This window comes from Chamaea fasciata, unplaced genomic scaffold (assembly GCF_029207755.1).
Source record: "Chamaea fasciata isolate MVZ Bird 193981 ecotype frontalis unplaced genomic scaffold, bChaFas1.0.hap1 SCAF_11, whole genome shotgun sequence".
In the NCBI taxonomy this organism is placed as follows: Eukaryota; Metazoa; Chordata; class Aves; order Passeriformes; family Sylviidae; genus Chamaea; species Chamaea fasciata.
This window is the reverse complement of record NW_027094096.1, coordinates 4,696,570-4,719,452: the sequence shown is the minus strand read 5'-3', so window position 1 is coordinate 4,719,452 and position 22,883 is coordinate 4,696,570. Positions and strand designations below refer to the sequence as shown.

Here is a 22,883-nt window from a genome sequence, read left to right as displayed (position 1 = left end):
TTTCCATAAAGTGTTTTTATTAAAAAAAAAATCAAACAAAACCCCCTAATTTATTTCCAAGACTAGGTTAAAACCTTCTGGCTGCATTACATACTGAGCCAGCTGTGGGACAGGAGGCTGTGGGCTGCTCTGCTGGCTGGCAGTGGGACCAAAGCCTGGTGCTGTGGGGACAGGTCCTGTGGAAACAGAACTGTCCCATGGCAGGGCCACCTCCACCTCCACATGGCAGCACTGATCTCGTGGCTGACAGAGCAGGGGTGCAAATACTTTCAGACCACAGCTTCAAACCCTCCTGTCTGGATTTCCCCTTGCCCTACTCTTCGTGGTAGGGAGGGCTGGTTTCTCCTGCCCTGGGAAGGCAGTGTGGCTGTGCTTGCCCGGCAGCTGGAACGGGACCAGGCAGCCTTGGAGGGAAACAAGGCATGTCTGTCCTGTGGGAGCAAAGCCAGAGGTGGTGCAGGAGGGGACCAGCACCCTGGCCAGCTGGTCATGGCTTCACATTGTCCCTGTCCCCTGCAGCTGTGCCTCCAGGCTGAGCACTGTTACACTGCTCCCAGGAGGAAGAGAGGGTGGTGGCAGGAGTGCTGAAACTCCTGGGCCTGTCCTGCTCTCAGAGCATCTTCCAAGCTGCTGCTTGAGACATGTGGCTGAGCAAGAGAGCTCTGTGATGCTCAGCAGGAGGGGAGGGCCTCCCCGCCAGAATAATCCCACCGTGCTGGGGACATGAGGCTCTATACCATAACTGCGATATATCTCTGGTATGTGTTAATTTATAATATACACCGTGTACGTTAATACACAAATCTATGTTTAACTAGTGTTGTCATACAAACTCACAAAAACTAGGAACGTTTCTAAGCTACACTTTTTCTTTCCTTGCCTGCCCTGCCGCAGTGCTGGGTGCTGGTCCTCTCCTCCACATGACCCTGCAGCACTGGTGCCACAGGGAAGGCAAACTCCAGGTGCAGTGCAAGGGGATGGCACGTGGGGCCTGGCTTCCTCACCAAGCTTCTGCTGTGCCCTGCACTGGTGTGGAGGCAACTACAAGTGTGGTGGCATGCCTCAGCTGACAGACTTCACCCCACAGATCACGTTTAAAATTCTTTTTAGGTGCTCTATTGGTTTCTGAGCTGGAAATTCGGTTAAAACCAGGGCTTGTTTACAAAGCAAAGAAAAAAGGCAGGCAGTAGAAGCTGCCTCAGTTTCCCCTGCTAGAGCAGAGGAAACAGGAATGCTCCTCTACTGCCCGTGCTGCCCTCACCACTTGGAGCTGCTCACCATTTCTAACTCATCTACAGAGGTTGCTCCTCAGAGCATATTTTTGGGGGCCAGATTTCAGGTGATGGCTAAGGCTTTTTGGTCTGCATTTAAGTGTTTTATTTGAGGGTTGTAGGTAATCTAGAACCTTGGATTATGAAAACAGATTGATGCAGATGCTGTTAGCAAGGAGCTGGGCTGATCCCTGAGTGAAGCGGGGAGCCCGTCGCTTGTGCAGAGTGGCTGGGGGAGCTGAGCAGGGCTGGCCCCCTCAAGGGGCACTGGTGCTCAGCTCCTCAGGGGCAGAGGGGGCCAGCAAAGGCAGTGCTGGGCCAGCAAGGGGAAAGGGAGCACTACTCAGTGTGCTGATCCAGCTGCGTGTCCCTAATGGGCTGGAGGAGAGGGAGAGGTTGACACCAGGCAGGAAGGCTCCCCTGCTGTGTTCAACCCAGTGAGCAGATCTGATCTTCCTGGTGTTCAAAAAGCCCTTAGATGTGGAAAGACGAAGCTTCTACTGCTTTAAACCCTGTGGAGGAGCAGGAGCAGAATGAGCTGGTGTGCAGAGTTTGCCAGATGCCCTGCAGCTGGCCTCTTCCCACCCCGTGCACCAGCCTTGTGCTGAGAGAAGGGGACCTGCTGTCTCCAGAACTCCAGCCTTTGCCTGGCCCTTTCTGGGCAGGAGTCTCTTGTTCGTGGAGCTGCAGAGCCAGGGGGGATTACCTCCTGCTTCTCTACCCAGTCACAACCAGGAGCCCTCAGCCATAAGCCCTCCCACTCCCTCAACATGGTGGCGTGAGCCAGGGTTGTACCCTGGCCTGCATCCATCTCCCCGACTCCCTGCAGGAGAACTGCCCCTGCCTGCATCTGAGGAGGGCTGGAGCAGGTACTTACTTCTATGGCTTCTTCAGTGTGTGACTGTTGCTTGGCTTTCTGGAAGAGAAGGGAGGGCAGCACTGTCAGCCGCACGCCCCTTGGCCATTGCTCACAAGCACTGGCATCCAAAGCTTGGTCGTGCCTGTACCCCTCTAGCAGCCCAGCCCCAGGCTGGGTGGCCCCGCGCATGCTGGGGCACACCAGCCAGCCACACCCTCCTGTGCAGCATCACAGGAAGGCTGGCACATTCAGTGTGCTGCTGCTGTACCTGCTGCTTGGCCTCTGGGAACTGGTGCTCTCACAGCTCTCCTTGTAGCAGATGTCCTGGTGTACCCTGTAGACTCTCCTGGACCTACACACACAGTGGAGACGTGAGTGAAGGGAACAAAAGGGAGAGATGAGCTTTGATGAGAGTGAACGGGAAGTCTGGGTATTTCCCCTATTTCCTTCCAGGCTGCAGTAGCCAGCTTTGGCAGGAATGGGGCTCAGCCTGCTGTGCTGGAGGACTCATCCCAGCCAGGCCTTTGTGCCTCCATGGCAGGGAGGCCAGGGGCAGAGCAGAACCCCCCATGCCCATCAGGGCTCCCCCAGCCCTCTGCTCGCAGATGGAGAGGCAGCCAGGAGCTGGATGGGATCTGCTGCTGTCTGGGGGTCACACACACACCAAATCCAGCCTTGCTGCCACGTGGGTGGGTAACACCAGCATGGAGCTGTCGCTTCAGCAACACCCTGCCCTGATGCACAGCTGGGGGCAGCCACAGGGGCATGCCAGGCTGCTCAGCCTGCGCTGGGGAGGGGGCAACTGCCAGCTGGGGTTGGAGACGGCCTTGTGCTCGCTCTCCCTTCCCCAAAACTGAGCTGCAGGGAGACATCCCCGGCTCAGAGCACAAGGGGAAGGGGGGAGCATAACCTGCAGGCAGTACTCACAGATAGTGGCAGGTGCCTCCTTCCCACACTGGGAATGACCTGGTTTCCGAGTACAGCCGTGTGCACGAGTGTGGCACCTTCTTGCAGGCTGCTTGGGGAATAGGAGAGGGGAGCTACCACTGAGCCCATCCCTGGCCCTGCCTGCCTGTGCCTTGTGGCAAGGGTCTGGTGAGGCCCCCCAGCTTCTCGGCCATGCTGTAGGACTGGCCTCAACAGAGCTGACCCACCAGGAGAAGCAGAGCCCCCAGCCTCACACTGCCTACACAGCTCTCTGGGTAAGGCAGAGAGCTCAGCCAGGAGCAGGGACAAGACCTGCACTCCTATCTCCTCAAACTAAGAGCAGATCCCAGCCCCTCTCTCAGCTGCCAGCATGACACAGATCTCTAGCAAAGCCTGGGCATTGTGGGAGCCCCTGGGTGCTCGCAGGGTGTGCTGAGTAGCCTACATCCCAGGGGACCTGTGACAGGGACAGCCACCAGCCTGGCACTGCAGGAGGGAGCTTGGCCCTCCAGCACAGCCTGGCACTCACCCAGCTGGCAGAGCCGGCCCTTGAACCCCGGGCGGCAGGCACAGCGGTAGGACTCGCCATCTCTGGTACAGGTGCCTCCATTCCTGCAGGGATTCTTGGAGCAGTTCTGCCCCTCTCCTGCAAAACACGCTCGACCATCAGAGCCCGGGGCCACAGCTCAGCCCTGCCAAGCCCCCGGCATTGCCAGAGCGCTCCCAGAAGAGCAGGTGGGCAGGGGTGCCTGCCATGCCTCCAAGGAGGGCAGGCTGGTGCTGAGCACGTTGCCTGTGGGGCCAGGGCTGGGTTCCTGCTGCTGTGGGTCTCCCCTGGGACTTACTCTTGCTCTTTGCCTCACGCAGCTGCAGTGCCAGACTGTCCCAGCTGGACACCTCTGTGTTCTCCAGCTTCACTGGAGCCTCTGGCTCTGGACAATGAGAGGATTAAATGTCACTTTCCAGGCCAGAACCAGACCCGAAGGCAGCCCCTCCAAGGGCATCCAGCCTGCCCACAGCTTTGGGGCACTGGTCAAGCCTGAGGCAGTGCTTTAGCCCTTCCCAGCTGGCATCCCTACAATTGGTGTGACACTCTCACTCCTCCTGGAAGGGTCTGGGACACAGAGTCCTGGGGAGGCAGGGGCTGCACTGTAGGGCTATGGAGCCACTGCTCAGGTGCCTGCTGCTGCTGGCAGGGAAGAAGGGCAGCTGTGCCACAGTCAGCATTGCCTCCCATCAGCAAGGGTCCTTCCCTGGGCTCCCCCAGGCAGTCACCCCTCTCCTCGGGCAGGGCTATAACAGGCCGAGCACATTTCTCTGCCCAGGGCCAGGTGAGAGGGCTCCACCCTCCTCTATAGCTCCCCCAGCCCTACAACAGCCTGCCTGGCTGCCACCTCAGCTTGCAGGGAGGTGCAGGAGATGGTACTGGATGACAGGAGCAGGACACAAAGGCACAAGAGCACTTACGCTTCTTCAGAGTGATGGATTTTCCCAGTGCAGTGCCAAACCTGGCGCTGATCCTCCCTCTGCCATCCACCAGCTCCGTGAACCTGGGACAGGAGAGCCATAAGGGTATGGGCCACTGCAGGTCCCCCAGGCTCTGTGTGCTGGGGCTCACAGCAGCTGCATAAAGCATTCACTGGTGGCATCAGGCTCTGTGCAAGTGTGACAGTTTTGTCTTTACTTCTCTGCCAAGGTCAGGATCAACCCCAAATTCTAAGTTTCTAGGACTCCAACATGCAAATCCCATAAGGGAACTGCTCTCAGGGTAAGGGTGAGAACCCCAGTGGATGGGCAAGAGGCTGCACCCCAGCAGGAGCATGGCCTGACCCTGCACACACCTGGGAAAAGAGACTGGCTCAGCCTAGTGCTTGAGCCGAGTGGAAGAGCCAGGAGTGCAGAAGCAGGGCTTACCTGGGGGCTGGCGACGGCTCCTCAGCTGTGTCACGATCTGCCAGCAGGCGGAGCTCAGGCAGGAAAGCTGGGGGCAGCCTGTTCCGCAGAACCCGGGGGTGCCCAGCTTGGCTCCACCGTCTCTCTGCAGCCCCATCCCTCTGCACTGCAAACCAAAGGATGAGGCTTAATGGAGGCAGTGTGAGCCAGCAACCGACCTCCCAGCCAGTCCCATCATCCCCAGGCTGCCAGGCGACACACGGACACTCTCCACACATGGAGGATGCAGGTGCCCATCACCAAGCTGGAGCTCTATGTCTGCCCTTTGCTAACCCTACAACCCCCACCTCCCATTCCAGTGGAGCTGTGTCTTGTCCCCACAGCCTGCTGCAGACACCCAGTGCTGGGGCACTTGTCCTCTGTTGGCCGACTGGTTTCCACCCCCTACCCCACTTCCCTGTCATCCCACAGCCTCCCAGCTGCTGCAGCAATGCAGCAGAGCCCCGGGAGCACTCACAGGTGGTGACGTAGAGGTGGATGGGCTCGCTGTGCACCTGGCCTTGCTCCGTGTTCTGCACAGCTGTCAGGGACAGGTGGTAGCGCTGCCCAGGCAGCAGGTCCCGCACCGTGTAGGACACCAGCTTCCCGTTGGGCACATAGCGGCTCTTGACGCTCTGGGCAGTGGTGACATTGATGATGTACCCCTCCATGGTGCCAGCGGGCGGCTGCTCCCACGCCATGGACACGGAGGTGGCGGTGACATGGGAGGCGGTGAGGTTTTGTGGGGGGAGAGGCCCTGCGGCAGGCAGGGGAGGAAAGTGGTCAGAGCTGGTGTCCCTGAATGGCCACCGCCCTACTTGCTCATGTCACCTTACAAGTGTGCCAGGGCCCAAGCTTGCCTGGCACTGCCCGGACCAGCCCTGAGCCTGCTCCAGCCATGGGATGCACAGTGAGGGGATGCTCAAGACTAGGCCCTTGCCAAGAGAGACAGAGCCTCACTTCACCCTGGCACCCAGGCAGGCCCTGCCTTCTGACTGCCAGATAGCAGGGGATGAATCGGGCCATGCTGGTCTCAGAGACTGAATAACACTTGGCAGTGTCTTTCCTGGCCTCTCCAGCCTTGCCTGCACACCTCCCATCTGCTGTGCTGGCCAGTCTAGCAGCTCCCACACCTCTCCCTCCCCACAGCTTTCCTGCCAAGCCAGGATGACAAAGGCAACCTCACTCACTTGTCCACACATGAAAAGGGGCTGTGGCCAGGCTCTCTGAGGGGTGGTCTTCCACTCCCAGGCCACTCAGCGTTGTGACATGGATGATATATCTCTCTCCTGGCTGCAGGTCCCTGTGGAGGAAAGGTAAGGTGGGAAGGGGTAAGCGGGGCTACCTGAGGGAGCTGTGCCCTGGCACCCCCAGCACCCACTCACAGGAAGGTGTACTTGGCCACGCTGCTGTTCAGCTCCACGGTGCGGCCCGCCAGGTCCCCCATCTGGCGGATGGAGACCCTCACCCTACTGACAGTGGAATGCTGGAGGCGGTGGAGAGCCCATTGCACCGTGATGGCACTGGCAGTGACATTGGTGATCTCAAAGCCTTCCACCGGACGCGGTCCTGGCCGGAGCAAGCAGAGAGGACTGTGGTCATTGTGGGTCACCCCATCCCTTCCCCATGTGCCCCCAAGAGGGGGTCTTGCTGGCACCTCTGGATCATCTTCCCCAGTGGAACAGCTCAGTGCCACCTCTCCCACTGAACTCATGCCCTCCTGTCCTCACAGCCTCCAGGCAGGTGAGAGGCACATCCATCTGCCCACCCACAGGGCCTTGTGCTACTCAAAGCACCTCTGAGTCTGTCCCCTCTGCCCCAGCCCCCTACCACAGCTCTAAAGGGGCTGTAGTGCCCAGGCTGGGCCCCAACCATAGAATCATCAAGGTTGGAAGAGACCTGGGAGATCATCCAGTCCAACCATGCTCCCAGGGCTGTCACTATAACCCCTAAACCACATCACCCAGCACCACATCCAGATGCTTTCTGAACACCTTCAGGGATGGTGACTCTACCACCTCCCTGGACACCCTATTCCAATGTTTGACCACCAAAAGAGTGAGAAAGTCTTAACTACTATCTAATGTTAATCCTGTCTTGGCTATAGGCCATTTCCTCTTGTTCTCTCTCTGCAGGCACAACAGAAGAAACCAGCCTGCACCATAGTCCAACCTCCTGTTGGGGAGTTTTGGAGAGCAGCGAGGTCCCCCTGAGCCTCCTCAAGGCTAAACAACCCCAGCTCTCTCAGCTGTTCTTCATAAGATATGTTTTCTAGACCCTTGACAAGCCTTGTTGCCCTTTTCTGGACATGCTCCAGCGCCTCAATGTCCTTTTTAAAGTGTGGGGCCCAGAACTGAATGCACTGCAGCCTCAACAATGCCAAGTGCAGAGGGATGATCCCTTCCCTAACCCTGCTGGCCACACTGCTCTTGATACTTGTTCTTGAAGGTCAAGATGCCTTCCTAGCCATTTGGGCACCCTGTTGGCTCATGTTCAGCCAGCTGTCAACCAGCACCCCCTAGAGCTGCTGAAGAGCTCTTGAGCCACTTCTCCCCCAGCCTGGAGCTGGAGGGGGCTGCTGTGACCAAAGTGCAGGACTCAACACTTGGCCTTACTGAACATCATGCTGTTGTCCTCAGCCCCTTGATTGAGGGTACCAAGGTCTCTCTGCAGGGCCTTCCTACCCTCAAGGAGATCAATGCTCCCATCTAACGTGGTGTTGTCTACAAATTTACTGGGAGTACACAAAATCCCTAGGTCCAGACCATCAGTAAATGCATTAAACAGGACCAGCCCCAAGCTGAGCCCTGGGGCACCCCACTAGTGACTGCTAAATCCATGGCACACTTCAGGTGGCCATCCTGACCCCAGCATCCAGCTGTGGCTTGAGGCCCCATGAGATGTCGTGCCCAGCATTATGCTGCAATCTCCTCCCCTGGGCTTTACCTGGTCTCAGCCTGCTGTGAGAGATGTGGCTTATGGGCTTTACCATCACCATTCTCTTTTCCTCAGAGGCCATCTTCTTTCCTACATCTAATTCCCTCCATCCTGTTTGCATTTAATTTCTACACCTGCCTGCCCTAGAAAGCGGGATTGAAGCTGCTCTGCCTGTCCATGCCCCAGAGACATCACTGTGCCCCTTGGAGCAGAGGTCCCTGACAGCCCCTGCCTTTGCTGGCATGTTCCCACACCAAGCCCAGCAGTATGGCAGGGTGACTGGTCCACAGGATTGCAGCAGCCCCACTGCCTGCCTTACATGGGGGCTCCTCACACTCTCCTGGGCACAGTGACAAGGAGCAGAACAGCCTGGCCCCAATGAACAGGGTTCAGGAGCAATCCCACTGCAAGCTCCCTTCCAGCCCCTGGACAGGGTGAGCCACAGGGTGTCAGGCCTTTTACTCACAGCAAAGAAAACAGCGATTCTCTGCGTCAAGCACTTTCCAGAGGCCCCCAGCTGGATTTTAGGATCTGCACCAGCAAACCTGCCAGGTTTGATACCATGCTGGAGCTGGTAGCAGGCTGGAGGCGGCAGCACAAACCCTGGCACCTGCAGGGGCCGCGCACGCTCACGACCGTGATCCCCCTGGGGACGCTACTCACTAGTGCGCGTGGTGAGCATGACGGGCCTGCTGATATCATTCTTGTTGTTCACGTTGCGTTTGACTGAAAAGACAGAAATATTGTAGGCTCTGCCGGAGGTTAGTGCCCGCAATTGGTGGGCAGAACGACTTCGGTCCACAAAATCTGTCCTGCGGTAAGAGCCGTCGAGGGATACGTACGTCACGGCGTAGCCGTCAATGAGTTGCCTGGCAGCTGCGTCCTCAGGTGGGTGCCAAGAAATCAACACACCAGTGTCCTCCACCCTTTCCACCTTTAATGAGGTTGGTGGCAGCAATTCTTCAGGGTGTGTGCAAAAGCAAAGGGGAGAGGTAATGCCATGAATCTTTAGAGAACAGACCCTGTCAGCAAGCGGCAGAACAGCGGCGGTAAGAGGACAAGGTCCTCGCTTGTCTCACTTGGCACACCTGGCAGGGGCTCTCTGGGTGTAAGCCACCCCTGGCTCAGTGGGCACAGGAGGAGCCAGGGTGCCAGGAGCATTCCCTGGTATCACTGGTGGCCAAGCACTTGCCACTGCGGGATGGGGCGTGGGGTTTGGGGGAGGCCAGGGCCAAGAGGCTTCCCTCGGACGCCTCCGCCTCCCCTCCTGAGGGCATCCGAGGGATTGCCGTTGCTGCAGGGGAAATCTGTCCCCCGTGCCAAGCTCGGCACCTGTGGCAGCTACTCAGCATGCCAGCACCCACCCATGGCATTGGTGGGGCACGGGCTGCCCCCCCCAAGGCGAGCCCCCAGCCCTGCCCGCCTCAAGGAGTGCTGCTGGTCCCGGGTGGCGTTGAGCCCCTCGTGGGCGGTGGGCACTGCCAGGCTGGCGTCAAGCCCCACATCACGTCCTGGTGCCGCTGCTGAGGGCCTTTACCTTTTTCGCAGTTCTTGCCTGTGTAGCTGACTTTGCAGGTGCAGCTGTGGGTGCCATTGCTGGGCAGGCAGTAGCCTCTGCTCCCACAGGGGCTGGAGAAGCACGGGTCACTGGCTGTGGGAGAGGCGCCAGGTTTGGCAGTGTCAGCAGTGCCGCTGACCCCGGGGCCACCCTGCGCCGCCCTGCCTGCCTCACCTGTCTCACAGTGGTAGCCGAAGAAACCCTCTGGGCAGACACAGAGGTAGGAGCCCCCGTAGCTCTCACACTCCCCTCCATTTTGGCAAGGGTCTGACTCACAGGCATCCACTTCTGGAGGTGGGAAAAGGCCAGCAGTGAGTGTGCCAGCAGCCAGCTCCCAGCTTCCAAAACTGAGCAACAGTGACAGACCCCCAAGGGGGCAGCAGGGCAGAGGCACAGCCCAGGGTTTGGCACAGCTGGGCTGGACACTGAATCCCCCACTGTGCACCATGGTCCCTCCATATCCTGGAAGCGGTGGACGCCTTGGAAAGGGAGTCCATCACTGGTTGGACACCTCATTCCTTGCTCCCTCCTCATCAGAGCAGTTTCAGCTCTGCCCCTAAAACTACAGGCAAGGAGATGCATCAGTGAGCAACCAGGTGACGGCTTGGGTCAAGGTGTCCAAGACAGTGACCAGCCACCTGGCATGGTACCAGCCCTGGCAGTGTCCTGGTGCCCATAGTCCAGCCTCCCACCAACCCAGGAAGGGAGAGCCCCTACCTGTCTCACACTGGATCCCCAGGAAGCCCTCAGGACAGTGGCAGGCAAAGGACCCTGGGAGGTCTTGGCAGGTCCCGCTGTTCTTGCATGGCTCTGACTGGCACTCGTCAACATCTGGGGTCCGGCGGCAAGAAAGGAGACAGCTCAGCACAGAGATGGTGGCTAGGGACAGGGGCTTGGAGAGGCAGCATTTCTCCCACAGGGCATGGACCCTTCTCATGTCATTTGCTTCCCCAAGCCCAGTGGCCAGGAACATCCCTGCTCCTGGATGCCCATTGCCACAGGCCTGCTCCCAATGCACATGGCATGGGGGCATTCCTTCAGGGACCCCTGGGGACACAACCGGCAGTGTGGGGCTGTGCCAAGAGATCCATCCCGTAGGGTGCCTGTGTCATGTCCCCTCATCCAGCTTCCAACAGCCCACCTTCTGCTATCACTGTCCTCTGCCAGATCCCAGGGAACTGGGCTGGAGCCATCTTCCAGAGTCCCACCACCTCCCATGCTGCCCCCACTGTCCCCAGTCAGGAGCAGCATCTCCCTGGTGGAATATCCTACAGTCAGCTGGGAGTCCTGGGAGAGAGGCCCTCGCCTCAGGCTGATCCAAGCACACTCAGCTCCTGGTAACCTAGCTCCTTGCACTGGAGTTTGCAATTCACTGGGGCTTTCCCAAGGGCTGGAGGGTGAGGAAGGGATTGAGACAGTCCTGGAGCATGCCTGCCACGGTCTCTTACCCAGCTCGCAGTGGTAGCCGGTGTAACCTGGCTCACACAAGCACAGGAAGGCAGAGACACGATCCTTGCACTGGCCTCCATTCAGGCAGGGCTGCGACTGGCACTCGTCGATCTCTAAAGGCATTCGAGCAAGGGAGAGATAAAGTGAGAGACATGAGCACAGGACAGGGATCCCAGGGAGGAAGGCAGCAGACAACTGGAGTACATATCCTGGGGTCACCAAACCATGGTGGTGATCACAGGGCACTGGGATGGTGTGCCAGGGCTTTCCCACTCCCACTCCTCACCATCACATTCCGGGGGGTCGCTCCAGACACCTGGTACACGGCAGACACGGGGATGGTTGTGCTGGCTGAGGATGTAGCCCAGCTCACACTGGTATTCAGCCAGTGCTCCCACCTTGGTGGAGTTGAAAGAAGCCTGAGCATGCTTCACCTCACTGGGGATGCCACAGTCGACCTCTGTGGAGAGACAGGGGATGAATGGGGCTCACAGAGGTGCTCCAAGTCCCCAGCCAGCAAGGGAGGTGCAAGGCCCCTACCAAACTGGCAGTGCTTCCCTACATAGCCCACAGAGCAGGTGCAAGCATAGCCCCCACCAAGGTCCTTGCAGGTAGCCCCATTCTGGCAGGGGCTAAGAAAACAAGGGGAGGGCACTGGAAGAAGAGCAGAGCAAGGAATGAAACCGGAGCCAGCCCCCTTCCCCTTCCAGCAGGGCACAAGGAAGAACCGCAGAGAAAGGGGCTCAAAGCAAGCAGTGAGCTCCTGACAGGCCCATTGTCCCCCCAGGAGGTGGCACACCCTCCTCAAACCTACCGAGCTCGCAGTGCCGGCCGGTGTAGCCCGGGGGACAGTCACACTTGTACTTGCCGATGTAGTGGAAACAGGTGCCTCCGTTCTGGCAGGGCCCCGACGCACAGGGGTCCGGCTTACCTGGGGGCACAAGGCGGGCGTGAGCCCCGGGGGGCAGCTGCCACCTGTCCTCCCTGCGGGGGCCGGGGGGCTGTACCGATCTCGCAGTGCTTGCCGGTGAAGCGGTAGGGGCAGGTGCAGTGGTACTCGCCATCCGCCTCCCGGCAGGTGCCCCCGTTGCGGCAGGGCCCCGCGCTGCAGAGCCGAGGCTTGGCTGCAGAGAGAGCGCCCGGAGCGGGGTCACCCACAGCCGCTGCCTCCCACCAGCGCCCCACCAACCCCCGGCTGCGGGGAGCCTGACTGCATCCTGGGTCCAGCCACACCACAGAAACTACACCCATGCAGACCTGTGCTGGGGCCTTGGGGGCCATGATGCTGGGAGGCAGCTGGCTGCTCCCAAGGGCAGAAGCTGTGGCATGTAAATAAGAAACACCAACACTGATGGTGTTGCACAAGAAAGAATCGGATCTGCTGCTGCAACTGTTGGGTGTCATGAAGGGAGTCATTCAAACCCTCCCTCTACCCTGTAGGATGGGATGGGTACACCTGCACCAACTTCCAGCTCTGCAAGTAACTGTTCATCTCCCAGAAAGGTCCAAGCCCTTCTCCCATCCTCTCCCAGGTGCTGGGGCCACAGGGAGCACTGCGGAGGTACCTTTCTCGCAGTGCATGCCAAGGAAGTCTTGAGGACACTCGCAGATGTACGAGTCATCATGAACCTTGCAGGACCCCCCATTCAAGCAGGGCTCTGAGTCGCAGGGGGATGGCATCGCTGCAGAGCCAAACACAGGGCATCACCGAGGACATATGGCCAGGGGTACAAGGGCAGCTTCCCTGCTGATGAGGGTACCCCCTGCTCACCCCCACCCCAGGGCTGTTCCCACATCCCCGTGGACTCTTACTGTGGTTGGTGCCGTAGTTGGTGTGGCAGACACAGAGGTAGCTCCCGCCATACTCCATGCAGTACCCACCATCCGGGCACTGCGTGTTCATGTTGCACGGTGTCGTGGTGACTTCTGCAAACACATGGCCAGTGCCAGCCTCCTTCAGTCAGTGGCAGGAGGACATCCACATGGAAAAAGGAGACTCCTAACTTTGCAAGGTTCAATGAAACAGGACAGATCCTTTGGCACAGACAGTGCAAATGGCAATGCCCAGCCTGGATCCTCAGTGAGCTTCAGCAAAGGAGTGCACAAAGGTTGTGACTCCCTCCCTACCCATGGGAGCTGGGCTGAGACAGAGGCTGGGAGAGGCACAGCTCAAAGCAGGAGTGATGGAGGTGGAAGCACTGCCATCTCACCAGGTGACAACATTTCCAGGCTCAAATTCAGTGTGTGCCCCTGGCACTGTGCTAGGCTCAGGCATGGCCATTGTCTCCTTGCTGACCCACAGGCTGCCTGACTCAAGCATCCCAGAGGGAATGAACACAGTAGGCAAGAAGCTTTCACCTACCAAATTCACAGAGGAGACCAAAAAATCCAGGAAGGCACTGGCAGACGGTGACATTCCCCTCCAGACAACTGCCCCCATTACGACACTCACAGCCCTCAGAAAGCTCTGCAAGAGAGGAGACAGGAGCTTCCCAGGACCTCTCCTGCTTGAGGGCTGGGACAGACAAGCGGCCTTGCCAGATGCCACTCACAGGGGAAGCTCAGGTGGGCAGCAGCCCTGAGGCCCTCAGACATAGAGGCACAGCCTCCTCCAACAGGACAGACCCTCTGTTCAATCCCAGAGCCCTGAGCAGGCTCTCTGGGGCTGCTGCTTCTCCCACTCATGAGCATGAAGGCTCCCCCTGAGATGCTGCATCCCACTAGTGAGTGCCCTGGGTTGGTACTCACGATCTCGGCAGTCCTGTCCGGTGTAGCCCTCCTGGCACTCACAGACATAGCCCCGCTCCGTCTCCAGACAGCTGCCTGCATTCTGGCACGGGTGGGAGAGGCAGGCGCCGGCCATTCGGGGCCCACCTGTGGGGAATGGGGAGCCTGAGCTGGGCAGGTCCAGTTTGGGGCTGGAATATCCTGTCCTGGGGATCCTGCTGGAGGTCCCAGCATGGTCAAGCAGCTCCACAGGAAGGTGTTCCCTCCTGGCAGCACCATGGCCGCTCTGCACATGCCGACCACGAGTTTCAGCAGTGCCTATGACTGACAGAGCCCCTTTGCAGCCATTTGCCCATTCCTGCCCTGTGCCCCCAACAGCAGTTCCCATGCCAGGTTGGTTGAGGCACGCACCATACTGGCAGTTGTTGCCGTAATAACCCGGGGAGCAGGTGCAGATATAGCGGCCAGGGCGGATGTAGTTGCACGTCTGCCGGTTCTGGCAACTCCGGTCCTCACAGGAAGATGAATCTGGTAAGGGGAAAGCAAGGAAGTGAGCATAAGGAGAGCCTGGGCCTGGGAGAGGGGCCATGATGGCCAGCAGAACATGGGGGACACAGTCCCTGCTGTGGATCATTCTGGGGCACAGGCACCTGTCTCGCAGCGCTGTCCTACAAAGGGCTCCAGGCACACACAGGTGTAGTTATCAACCAGGTCCATGCAGTGCCCGCCGTTCAAGCATGGGCTGGACTCACATTCGTTCACCTCTGCAAGGGGAGGCCAGGAAAGGTGGTCAGGTCATGTGTGGGCACAGCCAGCTCACCTGGTGCCTCCCAGCCTGGATGATGCTCAGGAGGGTGAAGGTGATGGACAGAAAAAAAAAAAATAGTTGCCACTGGCAATTCCAAGCATTCCCCTCCCAAAACTACATCCAGGAATGAAGCTGACTGGCAAGGAAGCTTGCCAAGGTATGAAATGTCACCATATTCATCCCATACTTGTTTTTGTCACCCACCTGTTTGGCAGTCCATCCCTGTGTACCCCGACTGGCACAAGCATGCTGCTGTCCTGTTCATCACCTGGCAACTCCCACCATTCTGGCACACCCTGTTCTCACACGGTGATTCTGCTGCAGAAGAATATCAAAAAAAAGAGGGGCGGGGGTGTCAGCCTAGGTGCAGGACCAGCACATGGCACCTTCTACACGTGGTGATACCAGGCCTAGGCAGAGCACAGACTGGAGCCACCCGTGCACCGTTTGTCAGGAAACAGTGGCCATGTCCCCAGTCATGACTGTCCCCAAAACCTGTCCTTAGGAAGCTCAGCTCTTTCATCTCCTCACACCTCCTGGATGTCAGTGCACTCTTCTGGGCATTTCTCCCTCTTTTCCTTCCTCCCCCACAAGCAAACTCCCTTCTCGCCTTTTCCACTGGCGCGGCAGCTTGCTGGGAGCCAAATGCTTTGGCGGCACTTCCACTGGCAGGCGGAGGCCAGCAGTGGGGGAAACCTGTAACCACGGCCCCTGCCAGGGACTGGGAGGGTCTCTCTTGGCTTTGAAGAACTTGGGACCAGAGCTTCACCTGCAAAAGCAGGGCCTGCAAGGCTTGTTTGAGCACAGGCTGCCAGCTTTTCTGGCTAAGGGAGTGGTGGTGGAAGAATGCTGGCAGCAGTGCTGAGCAAAGCCCTCAGAAGAGTCAGCAGAAGGAAAGGCTCATGGCCAGAGAAAAGCTTCTTTTGCCTGAAGCAAGCTGAAATCCAAGTCAGCCGTCACAAACTGCTGGAGCCCAGCAGCTACTGCAGGAGCCCTGGTCTGAAGAGCCCACCCAAGAGCAGAAGTGCCCCCAAGCCTGGGGTCTCTGCTTTTCAAGTGCCACACTGCTCACCGATCTCGCAGTTGTTGCCTCTGAAGCCTGGCGGGCACCTGCAGGTGAACCTGCCGGCACCGTTGAGGCAGGTGGCTCCGTTCTGACATGGCTGGGAGAGGCACTCATCCACATCTGAAACAGAGCCCCAGGTGGGGACAGGAGCTCAGGGCGGGGACAGACAGACTGCCAGCACACAGCAGTGACACTGGGAGCGAGACCTGCTCCCTGCAGCAAAGCACTCACCAACATGGCACCTCTTCCCAGTAAAACCGGCCAGGCAGGAGCAGGTGTAGGAGGGATTCCCCGTGATGCAGTCCTCGATACACTTCCCCCCATTCAGGCAGGGCCGCAGTGTCAGGCAGACAGAGGCTGTGGGAACAGGCAGTGACCCTTGTCAGCCCTCACCCTGGCAGGGCTCACCTGCCACCTTCCAGCCACACCAGTGCCAGGGTCTTTCCCTGCACCCGCCCGGCTCCCTGGGGTGCTTGGGGAGCCCATGCGGCTGTCTGCCTGATGGCGGGGCAGGCGCTGCTCCTTGCGGGCTCCCCTGGGACAGGGGCAGTTTTACTACTCCTGTGCAAGGGGGAGAGGCTGCACAGGTCTGCAGCCTGGCTAGGGGGAGAAGGTCTGCTCCACTGGCTGAGGGGACATGAACATGCCCTCACTCATCATTCGGGGCAGAGGGAAAGGGGACGGGAGAGCCCATGTACAAAAAATCCACCGATAACGCAAGACACACAGATCACAAATGGGAAAACATGGCCAGGGGGAAGTGGGGATGAGGAACCGGAAACCAACAGCTCTGTGAGCTCTGTGGGGGACATGCCAGGACCCCTGGAATGGGGAGCACGGACCAAGCCCTGGCAACCTAGCCCCACAAGGCAGGCTGGCACTCAGCAGCCCTCCACTTGGCTCAGCCTAACGTACTAGGACTGATGGACATACGCACCCTCCAAAGGGTGCTGGCCCCTCATGCCCTGCCTGGCAGTGGGCTGGCAGGGGCACAACTGTGCACATCACCTCCTCCCCAGCCTCCCTCATCACTCCCCACAGGCTTCTTTAAACTAAGAACTCTTCCTTCCCTTCCCATTTGCTTTCCCAGCCCGTTCCCAGCCCCGAGACAACCACAGGTGCCATCCCCAACCACAACTGGTGCTGAAGACAGTCCCCAAATAGCTGCCTCCCCTCCCTCCCCAAAGCCCTTCCAGACATCTCTTCTACCCCGCGGAGGTGGGGGTTGAGGCAGGGAAAGATGGGGCTGGAGAACAGTGTGGGGTTGGGTTGGGAGTTAAGTAAACCTAACTGCTGTCCTCTTACTTGTATTGCTGCAGCCCCCCACTTGCACCTGGGCATCATCGATTCTGAACACCCAGCGCCCGGGGATACCCACATTTGTCGTCATCTCCACGTCAGCGATGTCATCAGTGCGGGATCCGGGGATGTTGAAGTAGCGCTTTCCATCACCAGCGTTAAAACCTGCCTGGAAGGACAAAGGCAGAGAGTAAAGAGACATCACTAGTGCATGGGAAAAGGCAGCTGGAGCACCCGGACTCATCTCTCCTGTCACATGGCACCACTGGTGGCACCACTCAGACCAACCCTCCCCTCCCACATGCCACAGGCCAGCGCTCAGTCCAGTCCACATGACAGGACAAGAGGGTGAAGTGGACGCTTGGCCCGCTCAGTCCCTTCCAGGGGATTCAAATCCCATTCGCTTCCTCTCCACCTGCAGCATCCTGCCTGCTGCAGGCTGGCAAGCAGAGAACCAAGCAAGGAAAACTGTCGGTAAATTCACACATCCGAGTCGGTACTGGGGTTTTTGTGGGTGTGGGTGTTGGCTTTTTTTCCCTTTAACACAACAACACACACAGGGATGAAATAAAAGTACAAGCAAAAGCTGTGCTAGCTGTGGCAGCTGCTCTTAGAGGCTGAGGTTAGGAAGGAAAAGGGACTATGAAGCAGCAGCCAAGGCAAAGACCTGTGGTTTCAGAATAACAAAGCCCCCTGTATGGTCTCAGCTTTGGGAGCCAGAGCACACACAGATATTTAAGAACTCTGAAGAAGAAAAAAAAAAAAAACAAGCGGGGGGGAGGTTTTCCACCTCCAAGAAACCCAAACAGGAGCCATGAGCTCACAAGGCGGATGTGTTACCCAGGCACCCCAGCGGCCACGTTCACCACTTACCTGTGCTGCGATGCCACCGAGCCCAGCAAAGTCCCCCCCACTGCTGGCGTGCATACCCGTGGTCCAGGTGATGGACTCATAGTTAAAGATGGTGAAGGAAAGCTTGCCATCTGTGATGAGGACAATCTGGAAAGTGTTTACCTGCAGCAGGGAGGGGAGAAAAGCAGTGAGGGATGATGAACCAGTTATAAAATAAAGTGACAGAAACTAGATTCAGCAAAGGGGTATTTTCTTGAACCCCAGTCCTCCTCCATGAGTAAGTGCATTAAATTATTTTTAATCCTAACTTGTTGTGATCTTGAAATAGAACAGCTCACTTCTCGTTCCAGAGGAATGGGAAAAATGGGGGAAAATACAGATATTGATCATCTGGAAGGCAAAAAGTGCCTCATTTTTGCCCAAGAAGGCTGATGACATGAAGCCTCCACACGGCACAAAGAGGAGGGCTTGGTGTTGCAGGCTCACTATCGCTCTGTCACAACAAGGTATCGTGATGGAGCCATCATGGTCAGCTGAGCTCTGCTGACAGCTCTGTGCCACAGCTGGAAGGTCTGGCACCACACTGAAGGCACACAGCTGGGGTGGCTGCTCTGCCTCAGCTACTCACTGGTGAAAATGAGCTGCCCCCGAAGAAGGTGACTCGGTACCAGGTTGCAATGAAGACCCACTGTGCAGAAAACCCTGGGAACTCAGGGAAATACTGGGCAATATCTTTGCTTGCTCTCTCCAAGATGGGCTGCTCGGTGCTCTCTCGGTAATATATTTCGCCTGCCCGCCGATTATCCACATCCGCCCAAAAAGCAGCAACCACACGCCGGTCCTTGGAGATGGGGAAGGCCACCGGAGTGAACTGAGAGACCTCCTTCAGGAATGAGATGATCCCATTGTTGTTTACCTGCAGAGAGGAAGGGAAAGAAACGGGTGGCCACAGTTGACTCCTGCTGCCAGCAGGACTCCATGTTTCAGAGGTGCTTTCCATTTCATCTTTCCCTCCCCCTCCCCTTTCCACAAATATTGGAGCGCTTCCCCTTCCTGCCCTTAGAAGCAGAGACATGCCTCAGCACCCACAACACCCCCAGCCCCCCGCCCCGGCTGCCTGCTCACTGGAGCGCGGCTGCGGGCCACTGCCCGAACAAACCCAGCCCTGTTCTCCAGGCCAGGGGAAGGGGAACAGCTGCAAAAACTGCAGGAGCCCTGCGCATAAAACAAACAGTGCCCGGTGCGTGGGGCCAGCTCGTGGCACTGCTCTCGGCAGGGGTGAGGCCCTGAGCTCGCTCCCCAGTCTCACGGCTCACAGACAGCCCGTGGGGCTGGACCCTCCTGGCAGGGGGGGCTGCGGGCACTGGCCCATGTGGGCACTGGGCCAGGGCGGGAGGAGCCTTGCCGGGCAGCAATCCATGCAGCGGCATGCACAGCACGCCATGCACAGCACTCCGGGTGAGCCGCCGGGCTCCTGATCCCCAGGTGACCAAGCGCCACCACCCCATGCAAAGCCGCCGGTGCTTCAGAGGCTGCTCTCGTTAACGTGGGGGATGCCAGACCCCCAGGGTGAGATACTCCAAGCTGTTCCTCAGCTCTAACTAACTGGGGCAATTAGGGTTCTGGGATGCCTGGCCCATGGATGCATGGCAGAGGCAGCCTCAGCCCAGGGAAGGAAACTGGAAATAGTAGATGTTGCTGCCTGGAGTGCTACCTTGCAACTTGGGGATGCAGGGGGAATGAGGAAGGTGAAGATAACCCCTGCCTGCCTGAACAGGCTGGAGGGGGCAGGGATCTAAGGGAAATGCTCTCACCCTGCGCTCCCACATTCCCTGGAGGAGACCCTGCCAGCACTCTCTCTGCCACAGTGCCATGAGTGGCGGTCCAGTCAGCTCCAAGCCGCTTTGTTCCCCAGCCCACCAGCGACCGTGGGACAGGCAGGAACACACAGACTCCAGGCAAGCTCTCCAGTGTGCAATGGCTGGCTCTGGCAAGCCCCTGGGCTGCAGGATGGAAAAGGGGGCCTGGTACAGGCAAGAGGATCTCAACTGGAGAGAGCAGCTCTGGCACGCAGGCAGGCAGTGGTGTCACACTCATGTGCCATAAAGGGAGCCAGCATCCCCAGGAGCCGTGTGGAAGCCAGAATGCCTTCACCCCAGCTGCCAGCACACCCGGGCATGGGGTGAGCCTTGTGCAGTCCCTGGGGGAGGTTCCCAGTCCCTGAGGAGGGTTCATAGCCCCTCCACTGAACACCGGGCAGTCCTTACTGTGACTAAGGGAAAGAGGATTCTGTTTTCCCAAAGCCTCCGTAACCCCACTGTGTCCGCAGAGGAACATTCTTCCCTTGATTAAAGCAAGATGGGAGAGAACCAGAGCCAAGAAGGGCTTTTTTTGTTGTTGCTGGTTTTTGTGAAGGAGGAGGGGGGTGGTTGGAGGCAGCCCTTGAGAACAGAGGTTTCCAGGTGAAGCCAGCCCCGTGCCAGTCCCCCTGGACAGCAGCTCCCTGGGGAGGAGGGCCCCTGCCGCATGGACTTCTGTGCTGGAGGCAGGCAAGCTGGCCCTGCAGAGCCATAGGCTCTCAGCTCAGGGAAGGGGATGCAATGTCCTCTGATCCCTGCAGCCCCTCCAAGACCTAGAGCTACACTGTGGATCCTCTATGGGACAACCACCATGTCACCTGGCTTTTCCCAGCCCCTCCTGTCCTTCCACAGTGGCTCAAGCCCCAAGCCTGGATCCCTCCCACCTGATGGCAGGGCTGGCACTTTGATCAGGAGGAAAACATGACCAGGTAGGACCAAGGACCCCTGTGCTGAGCCAAGGCAGCAGAATGGTACATGAGCCCAGCTCTGGGATGGCATCAAGGCAATGCTCAGACCTCTCCTCTGCCACCTGGGTCTGGGTCATCATTAAGCCCAGAGTAAACCAGGGAGATGGGATCAGGATGCTGAAGGATTCACTGTGCCAGGTGGAAACCACCATGGGGAGCCCAAATCTCACTTCTGGATGCAAGACAGCAGCACCCAAAAGACTCCATGGATAACCAGGCACTTGGGGTTGGCCCTCTGGCCACAGCTACAGGGGACATGATGGGCCAGGCATTACTCGAGCTCTCTGGCCACATTCCCCTCCCGGTGGCTGAGGGGTTGCAAGGGAGCATGACACCAGTAATCCCAGCAGCCCAGTGGGTGCAGGAAAAGGCAAGGGAAAGGGATGTGCCGAGTGGGCAGCCCGAAGCGCAGCTGTCTTTATTCTACACCACACTCAGAGCCCCACCAACACCTCCACCCTGCAGCAAGGGCCACCAGCCAGGGGCCACCACGCTAGGGCTGCAGCACACGGACTCTGAGCTCCTGCCCATCAGATGTAGCCAGATCCCTGCTGCCGGGATCCCCGAGCGTGCCACCAGGCCAGTCCCACAAGGTCTGGGTACGCAGGTAACGCAGGCTTAGCCAGCGCTAAGTCCAGGCTCCCCGTGGTGAGCGAGGACTTTGCCAGCGTTCCCAAGGCACTGGGGCAAGGATCCTCGCTGGGGACCCCCACACTGAGCCAGGGGTCCTGCATGCTCCCCAAGCCCAGGGCCCACCACAGCATCCTCGGCACGCTGCTATTCCTCTGATGTTTCCAGTTAAGCGGGGACCACCTGATGGCCCCCAAGGAAACTCGGATCCACCGAAACAGGACAGGAAAGAGCAAATAAGAGGAAGGGAAGAGGAAGAAAGAAACAGAAAAGTGGGAATTAGAGGGAGGGAAAAAGAGGGAATAGGAGGAAACAAATAAGAAGGAGCGAATAGGAGGAAACAAGCAGAACGAAGTGGCAATTACTCACATAGAGGCCGGTGTGCCCCGCACCAAAGAAGGGGAAGGGGATGGACAGGGGCCGGAGCTCGGAGCCACCGTCGTCCTGCTTCCGCGTGGCGGCGTCGCCCTGGGCCGGCCCGAAGGGGTAGAAGTCCCCCAGCGGCACCTCCCCACCGGCCCACAGCCACTCGCCCAGTGCCACCAGCACGGCCCAGCCTGCCAGGACCTGCATGGCCGCCGGCACCGCCGCTCGCCTCTCACGGGGGCACCAGCCACGGAAGCATGGCGGGGGCGGGGCAGGGCGGGGCGAGGCGGGGCGGGGCGGGGCGGGGCAGGGCAGGACGCCCGCTGAGGGGCACGGGGAGGGCGGCGGCGGCGGCGGCGGCTGCCCGGGGCCGGGCGCTGGGAGCGATCGCCCGGAGCGAACCGGAGGCCCCTCAGCTCCACCGCGCGCCGAGCGCCCTCACCCTGCCGGCCACGCCCACCGGGGCTCATTTGCATGGTCGGGGTGTGGCCGGCCAATGGGCGCGCGGCGCGCGGGGGGCGGGGCTGTGGGGGCGGGCCCCCCGCGGGGCGCGGGAGGAGCGCGAGCGCTGGGGGTCCCCCGCGTCCCCCCCAAACCCAGGCGTGGGCACAGAGCCCGCTCCGTGCCCGGCCCCGCTCCCCCGTCTCCTCTGCTCCCTTCAAACACAGGCCTGGATGAGAGAATAAAAAAAAGGAGTAGAGGAGAAAAAAAACTGTGTCATTCCCTTTTTCTTCCCTGTTTTTTTTTTTCCCTCCCCCTTCTCCCCCCTCCTTTTTTTTTTTTTTTTTTTTTTTTCAGGTGCTAAAAATATTATCAGGAAATTCTTTTCAGGAATGCCATGTTTTAGGTTACGCTCCAGGCTCAAGGGCTTCTTTGTCTTTACTGGAGGAAAAAAAAACCCAAAGCAAAACAAACACACCCGTCCTACATTTATTATCGGGAAATGGTTTGACTGGGAGAGGCTGAGCTCCCAGGAAAGTCGAGGGCTACTCCCAGGGAAGCCCCACTAAAAGCACCAATGGTTCTAAATAATTATCAGCTTGTGATGGGTCCCAAAGCTGGACCCCAAGATCAGCCTGGCTCCTGGAATGCCAGTACATCCACCAGTGGTCCAGGACCACATGTGACCCAAGCAGGCATCCCTGTCTGAGCCCTACTGCCGATCCCAGAGACGTGACCCTATCACTTTAAAAATCTCTTGGAAGAAAATGTTAAAAGGGGAAAAAAAAATCCAAAATAAATAAGCAGCCACATCCGGATTTCTCCCCTAGGACGCTAATAAAGGTTTTATGGGTTTGATATGAATTACCCTCCCTGGCCATTCATCGCTGATTTTCTGGAAGGCATTAGGCTGCACACCCCGGCCCTGACCTCG

The 22,883-nt window shown here is 58.6% G+C and overlaps 1 protein-coding gene across 4 annotated transcripts; it reads right to left on the bottom strand.

Moving 5' to 3' along the window:
- On the bottom strand, positions 1 to 21,926 carry SNED1 (sushi, nidogen and EGF like domains 1). 4 transcript variants are annotated; one of them, XM_066194037.1, is made up of 32 exons: positions 21,512 to 21,926; positions 18,314 to 18,601; positions 17,707 to 17,847; positions 16,840 to 17,002; positions 15,766 to 15,891; positions 15,541 to 15,654; positions 14,673 to 14,786; positions 14,311 to 14,424; positions 14,072 to 14,188; positions 13,682 to 13,807; positions 13,296 to 13,400; positions 12,746 to 12,859; positions 12,499 to 12,615; positions 11,941 to 12,057; positions 11,748 to 11,864; positions 11,220 to 11,393; positions 10,933 to 11,046; positions 10,202 to 10,315; positions 9,659 to 9,772; positions 9,464 to 9,577; positions 8,590 to 8,886; positions 6,375 to 6,558; positions 6,180 to 6,292; positions 5,468 to 5,746; positions 4,972 to 5,116; positions 4,525 to 4,607; positions 3,903 to 3,989; positions 3,587 to 3,703; positions 3,058 to 3,145; positions 2,399 to 2,482; positions 2,149 to 2,187; positions 1 to 1,783 (listed from the first exon to the last, which is right to left on the bottom strand). In XM_066194037.1, exons 1-31 carry the CDS (start codon positions 21,713 to 21,715, stop codon positions 2,151 to 2,153), a joined length of 4,221 nt encoding a protein of 1,406 aa, XP_066050134.1. In that variant the 5' UTR covers positions 21,716 to 21,926; the 3' UTR covers positions 1 to 1,783; positions 2,149 to 2,150. The 4 variants fall into 4 exon arrangements, with proteins under 4 accessions (XP_066050134.1, XP_066050130.1, XP_066050131.1 ...); XM_066194033.1 differs by having other exon boundaries at positions 14,673 to 14,783; positions 21,512 to 21,744; XM_066194034.1 differs by lacking the exon at positions 3,058 to 3,145 and having other exon boundaries at positions 21,512 to 21,744.
- Positions 21,927 to 22,883: the final 957 nt, after the last annotated feature.

Coding starts and splice junctions, on each gene's coding strand:
- SNED1 (XM_066194037.1), bottom strand. CDS start 21,715: ATGCAGGTCCTGGCAGGCTGGGCCGTGCTGGTGGCACTGGGCGAGTGG. Junction 18,602..21,511: donor CGGGGCACACCGGCCTCTAT/GTGAGTAATTGC, acceptor TCCTCTCTGCAG/GTAAACAACAATGGGATCAT. Junction 17,848..18,313: donor GGGGCAGCTCATTTTCACCA/GTGAGTAGCTGA, acceptor TCCCTGCTGCAG/GTAAACACTTTCCAGATTGT.